This window comes from Thunnus maccoyii, chromosome 6 (assembly GCF_910596095.1).
Source record: "Thunnus maccoyii chromosome 6, fThuMac1.1, whole genome shotgun sequence".
In the NCBI taxonomy this organism is placed as follows: Eukaryota; Metazoa; Chordata; class Actinopteri; order Scombriformes; family Scombridae; genus Thunnus; species Thunnus maccoyii.
In genome coordinates, this window is record NC_056538.1 from 6,235,002 (window position 1) to 6,245,805 (window position 10,804).

The 10,804-nt window shown below is 40.6% G+C and overlaps 1 protein-coding gene across 1 annotated transcript; it reads right to left on the reverse strand.

Annotated features, from left to right (window-relative positions):
- Positions 1-164: 164 nt before the first annotated feature.
- psmd2 (proteasome 26S subunit ubiquitin receptor, non-ATPase 2) lies at positions 165-10,438 on the reverse strand. The gene is made up of 21 exons (XM_042414107.1): positions 10,234-10,438; positions 8,929-8,985; positions 8,652-8,816; positions 7,929-8,050; positions 7,128-7,352; positions 6,853-7,011; positions 6,438-6,582; positions 5,510-5,570; positions 5,202-5,348; positions 5,005-5,111; positions 4,562-4,689; positions 4,258-4,345; positions 4,004-4,166; positions 3,760-3,861; positions 3,461-3,609; positions 3,242-3,325; positions 2,614-2,782; positions 1,642-1,736; positions 1,409-1,535; positions 1,143-1,261; positions 165-917 (listed from the first exon to the last, which is right to left on the reverse strand). The coding sequence occupies exons 1-21, from the start codon at positions 10,354-10,356 to the stop codon at positions 735-737; spliced, it is 2,718 nt and encodes a 905-aa protein (XP_042270041.1). The 5' UTR covers positions 10,357-10,438; the 3' UTR covers positions 165-734.
- Positions 10,439-10,804: the final 366 nt, after the last annotated feature.

Here is a 10,804-nt window from a genome sequence, read left to right on the forward strand (position 1 = left end):
TTCTTTTCCCTAAGGTGGGGCTGGTAGGCACCTGTACAACCGATACCACTGTTTGGGGAACCTGCAGCCTGCTTAATTTGAATGACTGTGCTTGTAAGTTTCAGTAAATTATAAACCAGTTCCATGACATGCTTTGCACATGATCAACACAACAACACAGAGCCTTCACATTTCCACCATGTGGATCTCAGTTTTTTTATTTTGATTCAACCTTTTACAGTACTGTAACAAAAACCAAAAAAAAAAAAATAGAAGAAAAACGTGATGAAGAACACATACTCTTAAAAGCTGTAATTACAAAAAATGACTGAGGATGTAAGGGGGGGAAAAAACATGAAGCACTGATGTGAACTGAGCAGTTATTCATCAACTGATGACTGAAACATAAAGAGGAGGGTGAACAGTTCCCGCTTTTGAACTGCTCAGTCAAACAGCTGGTTCAGTACATGTGTGGATCAAAATTAGAGCAATGAGGAAACCATCTATGTAGAGTAGATGAGGTCCCAGTTTACCCTCCCTGTGTCATAGCAGTCCAATTAACCAGACCCCAACCATCCATTTTTAATGACTGCTGGAGCTGGGCCACAGACAACAGTGAGGAAGAAGGATAAGCCTGCATGGCTCTTTCCAGTCATGCAATAAACAACTAAATATAACGACTGCAATGAGCCATGGAGGGCTACCCTTACAAACACAGGGAGAGGCCAGTGAGAATGGAGGGTTTTGGGGGAAGTCTAGGTTTCATAGTTGGGGTTCTTGCGGAGGATAACGAATCCCTCCAGGATGGGAGTGACGGGGAGGTACTCCTCTGTCGCCAGCTCAGCCCTCTCTCCATGAGCCAGCAACACCGGCGTGGTGTGGGTCTGGAAACCTGTGATGGCCTTGGGCTTGCCTGCCTGGCCCACGACATCCACTGCCTGTAGACAGATCATATAAACAAACTAGTGAGATAGAGACATTTTTTCTTTCAGCCATTCTTTCATAATTTTCTTTATTATAAGTCTGGGAAAAAACTGTTTATTTTCATGATCTTTAACGTTTTCTTTAAGGCCAGAAGTATTTTTGTAATACATAATTGTATTACACAATCATTGAAGAACTGCAGACTTTCCAAAAACATCAGTCTTTTCATTGTACTTTACCTGTCCAACTCTGACAGATACGGGCAGTGGTCGTAGCTCCTCATCGAAGGTGACCAGCATGCGTGGCTGCATGGCTGCTACCAGGCCGTAAAGAATGTAGTGAGATTTCCCCAGGATTACTGTAATGCACACAGTGAACACCAGGGGGAAGATTAACACAAGGAAATCACTGATGAATGATTACAAAAGAGAGAAATGGACAATAACGGTAAGTGTGTTGGAAACACATAGCAAAGGCGGGGGCAACGGGAGGAGAATAAACTCACTGTTCTTGACATCGAGGAAGGAAACGAGCACTGTGAGCAGTCCAGCCACGGCGACCTGACTCATCAGCTGCCTGTCGCTATGGTAGGGACAGAGTGTCAGTGTGCCTTTGCCCAGGTGAGTCAGACCCTGTGGAGGCACAAACAGCAGAGAGTCAATAGTCACCTCATACACACACTTTCCCCATTAGTTCATCTGTGTGTGGTGCAGAGTGGTTTTTTGTGTTGCCACCTACCTGAGCCAGTCGGACCATGAAGAGGTTGTTAGGGTCTTTGGCGTGATACTGTGCCAGCTGCCGCAGCATGGCAGCCAGGCGGGCGTTATTTGTGCCTAAGGAAATGAAAAGAAAGGAGAGCCTGTTAAATCTGTCGCACTTACATAGGAGGCAGCATTGTGCATAATTGAAAAATATCAGTGAGGTCACCTTTTATTATTGTAACATTTTTAGGTTTGACACACAAAAGCTTTAAAAATTTGTTGAGTTTCAAACCTTCAGCAGACTCAGCTTTTATGTCAAATAAAAAATCAGAAACACACAGCAATTGTGACATTACAAAATGTGAAGCAGTTAATAAACAATATCAGTGCATGATCATGATCTGAACATAGCTCTCCAACTCTTCCTCATCTTTATACCCCCTTTGTTTTTAAGGGTTTGTTTTTGAATGGGTGTTAATTTATTATTGAATAGTGTAAGCTTTGTTTATAATGCTTGATATCATATTTCCCTTTTTCCAAGTTTGACAGTATGTAGTATTTAATCAAGATAGGAGCCTCTCCTTGAGCAGGAAGGACCAATGTGACGTAGATTCAAAGAAGAAATAAAAGGTGATGAAGAAAGTAAAACACAGAAATTAAACATGACAGAAAAAAAAAAAACTGCCACTACTGGCCAAATGTCAAAACATTCATTTATTCATTATTATTATTTTATATTTCCCCTTTTCAAAACCTATCACTTAGTTTTGTCAATTTAACAGCAAAAAATGTTTTAAGCCAATATATGCAAGTCATTATACTACTACTGGAACCATGAGCAAAGATTACATTACAAATTAACTATTTATGTAGTCTGTTTAAAAATAGGCTACTGCGCATCATAGAAGTGAAACATTTTGAGACACTTACACAGAGGTTGGGTAGCCTGGCAACAATTATCACATAGCTATCATTATTCAATATACATAATGCCCAGAGCCTGACTTACCACTGCCCACCATGCCCATGGCAAAGATGGAGTTGTGGGACACCTCGGGGTCAGCGTCATGGGAAAACTTGCTGAGGGTGTCCAAGATGTTCAGACGAGGGTTGGACACTGAAATGAGAGCCAGAGCTAGGGGCACCGCTCGCCTCAGGGTGGGCTCACCATAACGCAGCTGATGAAATGAACATGGAGAAAATATAAAAGACGGATCACTAAAAATGAAAAGATTAGAAGTCTACTTAATCAACACATGACAGAAAGGAATTATTTATGCTAGCATGTTCTGATTCATTAAGACATTCAGAATGAAGAGAGGGGTTGCACAGAGTCATAAATAACAGATCACAACAGAGTATATACAGATGAGGAGCAGGATGAAAAGGACTGATAATGTGATGCGGATCAAAAGAATGTGAAAATGGTAGATGTGAAAATATGAGAGCAACCTTTTAGTACAGACAATCAGACAAAACGGTCTCGTTGAGCAATATCAGAGGAAGGAAGAGTGTGATGTACATCAAAATTTTTAAAAAAAAATATGAGTTGAGATAACAAGAAAGTATTCAGTAAAGGAAATGAGATAAGAGATAAAAAAAAGAACAGAAAGCTGACGACGTATAGCGCTACTGACCAGATGTCCGAATGTTCGCAGTGCCATTTCAGAACCAATCTCCTCCCCCATGGCAATGAGGGCAATGCCAAGAACAGCCACACCCTGAGAGGAAAACATGAAAATAAACTGTTTTTTTCCCCCCCACATAAAAAGATAAACATCTAGAATAAAGCTGATAACAGAACAACTAAACAGAGAGAAAATCATGAAGAATCATGGTACAAACTCCGCCCATACCTGGTGTGAGCCCATATCTGCAGTCTCCTTCTTGTCTTTGTCCTTCTTATCCTTCTTGTCTTTGTCCTCCTCTTTTTCCTTCTCCTTGGCCTCGTAGTGCTCACTGCAGATATGGAGAAGCTGCTGCACCTTCAGCACATTGCCGGAACCTGGGATGGTGGGTGAGGCAAATCATGACAATGAGTTATAACAGTGCTGGAAAATGAAAGATTAAATCAGCAGATTGACTGACAGATAGCTGCACATGTGCAAACAACAAAATCACTGGAATGGCTGAAAGACAGTATTGTGATGCTGACCTGCATATGCACAGATATCCACTAGTGTGTTGGCAAAGCTGCGGAAGGGTTCGGGTACAACCTGTAGAGCTGCCAGGGTTGTCTCAATTGCCTCTCCTTTACCTGAGGCAGACAGAGAAAAACACAAAGTTAGAGCAGTTACATCACAAAGGGAAGAGAAAAAAAGATGCAGAAGTAATGTTTAGGCAGAAATGGAATAAAAATCATCATTATAATTTTGTCACCTGTAGCCGCCCACACTTACCCAGGTGGTTGAGTCCCAAGCCTAGAGGCAGCCAGCGGGCATATGTGTCCTTCAGCTCCTGTTCGTTCTTCTCCATGATGGTCTGTACGATGGTGGACGTCACATCGCCGTTACAAGACCCCACGGCGATCATACCGCATGCCAGAGCTGTCACTCCAACCACCTGGAGATTTAAACACACACTCTGATGTTGCTGAACTTTTAACATTTGTAAAGTTAAGAAAGGCACTTAGAAATAAAACACACATACATACCTCCATGCTGGATTTGGAGTCTCCCATGACGGGGAGAAGCAGAGACAGCACATCTTCTCTGTTGGAGCCAGCATAGGCCAGACCCAATCTGAAAACCAGATGATGACCATCAAGACACACAGCAATAATGTATTGTAAAAATAACACTTTACTGATCTTAGGAGGAGAGATTCAAGTGTTACAGAAGCACACAACACAGACTTAAGTGGACATAAAAAATATCAAAGGTACAGTGCTATAATACTTAACAAAATATACAACAATTTCTTTGATTTAGCTTTCTACACATGAACATTCTGCTCACCCAAAGATGGCTCCTATCCTCATGACATTGCTGTTGTGGAGGACATAGTCGGAGAGCAGGGCAAGGGCAGGGTCACATTCATTCCTCACACCTGAGTTTACGATGCCACAGGCCAGGAGAGCACCAGACTGCACGCAGACGGAGGACACAGGTGTGAGAAAAGAAGTGCTTCATTTTTCATAGCTTTTCCTCCTAAGTAATACGCTTATGCATGTTCAGACAGTCAAATTCACAATTCATTGAGGAAATAATCCTAACAGCGTTGTAATCCAGTCAATGTGATGAATTCTGTAGCTGGAGTTAATGCATCTTTAGGTAAAATTTAGGTAGTTAATCGCAGGATACGCTTTTCATAGCTCGCCTGTCAACAAAGACCGTTATATTGGCAACAATCTGAAAGGAACTATGGAAAAGCTTCCGATCCGTTCAAGCAGAACGTTTACCTTGATGTAGTCCTCAGAAGAATAGAGATATTTGTCAATCTGTGTCAGGCCGCCATCCACGTCCCACAGCAGGATCATACCCAGAGAGGCTGCAGCGCTCAACATGCCTGAGGAGATTTATGTCATCTTTAGTCACTGAACAATAGAATTAAAAACACATTGAAATAAAAAAAGCACAAACTGAAAGAAATCTTCACCGTGGTCCTTGTTCTTGTACAACCATTTGTTGCCATCGTCTGTGAGCAGCTTGTCCTGTCCGAAGGCTGCGTTGACAAAGCCATTCACAAAAGAAGAGGCCAAGTTCATACGAGCAGAGTCCACCTGGGAGCCGCTGCCTCCGAACCCTGTCACACACAAAAAAACATTTTTAAATTCACTTGCCACAGCAGCGGTAATCTTTATGTTACAATAGGTGATGACCTTATCTAGACTGATTGAAATATATCCATCACCAGACTAACAACCGACCCAGCTGCACACACACATCCTCCAAATATGGACTCACTGTTGTTTTCCAGATGTGTTTTGTAGATGTCATCTGGGACTTTGGGTTCCATGATGTCCAGCTGGGGAGGACAGGATGAGTGTGTTATGAATAAAAGGTAATGTGTTGAGTCACTGTGAGAAACAAGAAGCCATTTGATATTGGTATTCAACTGACGTTATAATCTTCCATCAAACAACATTATTCTTTCTGTGTCACTCCTCCGCATTGTTAAAAAAATAAATAAAATCCTTTCCTTCCCACAGTTTCCAGTGATGAAATCGGACTTTCATTCATCACTAGCCGTCATGCACTTTCTGTCTCCTCTATTGGTACTTTTTTTTCCCCACAGCCGTACATTATTCTACCTCTTATCCTCTGCACACCATTCAGCACCTTCCCTTAAAATCCGCCCAAAACCCATTTTCTGTTTTGACAATGATAAATCATATCAAAACACGATGCTGTTTTCCATTTACTCTAACAATTGGCTGAAAGCTTTCTGCACACATCCAACACCTCTTATGTTCTGGCTACTTTTCTTTTTCCTTTTTAGGAGTCTGAAGGTTCAGGGTTCTGGCACATTTCCTCGGCCATTTCATCATATATAGTGCCATTTTTATAACATCCATGACTGTTTCTATGTAAAACTTTGTTTGATTTGCCCATTTGTCTATTTACAGCCAGTTGCAATTACCTCAGATTTGTAATTGCCAATAATAGGTTTTTATGGACTCAATGCAGCACTGCACAGTATGGAGGAAAAGATGGGATGTGGTTAATTTGTCAATATAGTGATGGTGATATACCAGCTATAAATATACATCTTCAGTGTGTGTATATGCTGCAACTTTCAAATCCAGCAAATTTACATTTGCCTTACAATGGCTGTGGAAATTCTAACTTGCTTTGCGACTACAAGTTCATTCTGGGATGCCCTCTCTCCTACCTCTCTGGCCAGGGCCAAGAAGTTGCTGTTGAGCTGTACGTTGGACATGATCTCTGTCAGGTCCTCGTAGTCCTCTACGTCCTCATTAAGCTCCAAGAACATGCCATGGCGGCCCAGCATGAAGGCCATCTGCTTCTGGATAACTCTGCAAGGCACAAAGATGCAGGGAGTTTGCATTTAATGTTCACCGTCAACTATGACACAGTGGGACTTGTGTTTCAAAACGTGTGATTACAAAAATGATAGACCAAAATATATCAGAGCACAGGGTCAATTAAAAAAAGTACAGTGGAGGGAAGACATGTCTAATTTCAGTTTTAATTATTTCTTCTGGCTTTTTAAAAAAGTTATACATCATTTATTATGATCACAATCGTCTTATATCTTCCGTGAAGAGTATTTTTATAGTCCTTACATGTCTTTGCAGGATGTGAAGATGTTTTCTACAAGCTCTACATCGTTGAGCATCAGGGCCAGTCTGAGAGCCTCTGGGTAACGGTTGAACTTCCTGAAGATGTTCAAGGCACATCGCAGCAGCGCCGAGTTTTCTGGTTCAGGAACATAACTCACACAGCTGGAAGAGTGATGCAGAAAATTAAAGAGATGAAATGTGCACATTTCAGTGACAAGTAAGTCAACAAGTCCTATTTGGACTGTATTAAAAAAAGAGAATGTAAAACCTGAACATACCTGGTGAGGTAGAGGCAGACCTTGCCGTAGGCGTTTTCATCAATGTAGTCCTCCAGCATGTCCAGCCTCTCAATCTCCATCAGCAGGTCGCATGCCTCGTGCTCGGCATTGTGCGCCATGTTGTAGGGCACGATCTCCTTCACCAGTTTCAGCAGAGTCTCCTGCTGTGTCTTGTCATTCTCCTCCACCTCCTGCCACTCCTTCGCCACCTCACCTGCCAGGTGCCTGAAAGATGGTGGACAGAAAGGTATTTATCACTAGGAAATGAAGCAAACAGCAGATAAACCAGCAAGTATCAAATGACATTAAAGTTTCCTATTTTCAATCAAAGAAAAAAATTCTCATCCTCATCTGCCCAGTTTTTGTATAAATGCGTTTCCTTAACATCAGTCATGTTCTTCAATAATTTCATTTTTCTGAGTCTGACCTTTATACCATACTCTGAACACAATATGTCTTACAGCTTCATTGCATTCTGATGGTCACTGGAAAAAATGGTATCAGTCAATACAATAAATTTGCTGTGACATATTTGATCAGCGGCTCTATTAATAGCCCAAGTACCACCTCAGCTTCTGTCCTGTTAGTTTTCATTGCTCATTGTAACTGTTCTTATTATTTTTATGATTATGGCTGGAAGAATTGGAACACCATTTATTTCTGACACTGAACCAAATCAGATATAAAATAAAAACCAAAAGAATCTCTGCATTTCCTCCTTTTATGTTGAAGCTTCTCTAATAACCACGAGAGCTTTACATGTATTGGTTGCTAAGGCCAAGTCGTGTTGACATGTCCTACCTGACATATTCATGTCCCCAGGAGGCCAGCTCTTCCTGGGAGCCCAGCAGACGGTACTTGAGACACTCCCTCTCACCGCTCATGGTCATGGCCAGCACTGACACCACATCAGCACAGAAACGCTGCAAATACAAAGACCGTCTGCAGTTTGAACTTGATTCTGATAGTCGAGTCATTTCCTGTGTTTATGTTAATGTCAGTGATTGAAAAGTACAACAGGTTTAACATTTATAGTGACGCATTAGGCAAATAACCAAGTACTTATGACATTATGATGCAATATCCACAATTACATATTTACAACTGAACCACTGTTTTCATCTTATTCTAATACTAGAGTTTCATTAAACACTATGTGAGCATACACAAATACCATATACCTCATTTTTATTCTGAGAAGAAAACATGTAATTTCTTGTCTAAGGAAATTGCAAAGATATGTAATACTGGAAAAAATACCAACTATCTGTTGCTTCATTTCCATATATCTGCATTGACGTTTAAGATATATATTCTTTAGATACTACTGTGGAGACAGAACTGCCATACATCATAAATATTGCTGTGCATTCCCTTGTGAAATATGAAATATGTTATAAAACATGAAATTTCTGTCGTCATGTCACACCTGCACCATTTTTTCACATTGTGATTCTACTGAAGTCTGAAAAACATGCACGTACATGAATTTCACAATTTTCTCACAGGACAGTAAAGGCTTACTTTGTTCTCTCCGGGGGCCATGCCATCATAGATCTCTTTGAGCTTGCCGTAATGTGGGCGCAGGAATTTGAGGGGCTTGGGTACTGAGGTCATGGAGGTGGTTGAGGAGCGGATTAGTCTGCGCAGCTCTTCCAATGCAGCACGATACAGCTCTGTGTTCTTCTCCTGCCAATGTGAAGGAAAACGTGGAATTAAAGAGTTGTTTATCTTGTGTTGGCTTATACACCTGAAAACATGCACTTGTAGTAACATGTCAAAATGTTCTTTGAATACTCACACTCAGTCTTTCCACCATCATCTCCAAATCCTCTTGTAACTGCTTGTCTTCCTCTGACTGAAAATAAGTGAGAGAAACAAATTTAATTATCTGTTCTTTACAAAAATCATAACACTTAAAATAAATAAGGATTCATTCGTCACTACCGCCATAGTAAGTAAGTGGGATGACAATAGTTGTTTATATGATAATGCGGTGATGATGATATTTTCTAAACCAGCCTTCTTGAAATATGTACCCACCACCTTACACAGAGAACTACCAGAATACTGCTGGTGCTGCTCACCAGTGTAATACACTGTGCTGTTGTTATGAATATGTGTTATAACCCCAATAACGCACATGAACAAATGATGAGACATGATATTAGCAGCCACTGGCCACTCTGTAGTTATACATCATCAGCACTGTTTGTATCATGTATTATCTTATCTACACAATTAGAATAGAAAATTAACACCAGCCACCACTGACATGCTATTAAATTTTAACTGTGATGTGTTTTCTTATCAATCAGCTAACTTGGAGGGTAACCATGTAAAATCCTATTATATCTTTCATGAAACTGTCCAAAATAACAGTGACTGTCTGGGATATTTAGAGCCACACTAATCTATGACTCAGAAATGTGAATATCTCTCCTCAAAGCATTTCATTTTTATTAATGTCAACGTTTGGTATCAGTTTAATACACTCCATAAACACACTGAATGTATTTGAGTGCAACAACATTGTATCAATGACATGTTAATCAGATCTAAATGTTGAAATATGAAATCGCGTATGAACAAGGCAACAAATATTCATGGTTGAACTGAGGTTTACATGGATATTCACTGATTATCCAAGTCTCAAAAGTGACAGTTAGTTCAATCTATTCATAAGGCCGACTAGCGTTACAAGCTAAGCAGCCTGCTGTAAATTAAGCTCATGTAGAGTCACTTCTGTTGTGTAGCATTTGTTTAACTAACTTTAAGTTAGCTGCTGTGTCACACAGTAGCTAACTTATCCTTGGCTAGCTGAATGCTAGCAGTTTGGCAGCAAAGCTAACGGTAGCTTACCGGTTGAGTTAGGCTAGGCTAAAGCTAGCTAATTGAATGAGTGTATACGCGGAGCTTTAAAACGACCACAAAACATTAATAAGACAGACTGGGTATATTTCATATGAGAAATAACCACAGTGTAAATGAAAGTTGATTGGTCGTCTTATCTTGAATGGCAGGTTCTTCGGCCTGCTCAGCGGCAGTGACTCAGGTGAAATAACAACGTTACTGAACCTAGCACATATAAAACACGCCAATTTACCAATTCTTGCTCCTCTTTCTTGTCCTTGTCTTTCCCCGAGGGCTGCTGGCCCTTTTCCTTGTCTTTTTCCTTCTCATCGGTCTTTTCGGACTGCTTATTCTCTTTGTTTTTTGCCTCCTCCATGGTTGCGGCTCTATGAACTGTCGGTTAGCAAACGAAGCAGAGCACGTCTTCTTCACCGTGGAAAAGCTGCTGCGCTTTTTCTTTACCGCCCCTGCTGGTGGTGAGTTATTACGGTTTTTTGTGGATACTTCAAGTCCTGCAAAACACAGGAATAACATCACGGTTAAACGATAGGAAACTGTACGCTCAGAACTAGTTAAAACTGCAGTATTAAGTTGCTTTTTTGCAGTATTTTCACGCATCACAGGAGTGATACATTTGAGACTATATTTTACAACTGAGAGAGAGAGTCAAGTTCAAACAGTTAAGAAAATGTCTGTCCATATATTTTAAATATTTTTTATTACAGACAAACTAATACTATAATCTAGAAACTTATACTCAAAATTATCAACCAAGTTCACTAAAAATTATACATGGCAATAATTACCTGCAAGTATTACAGCGT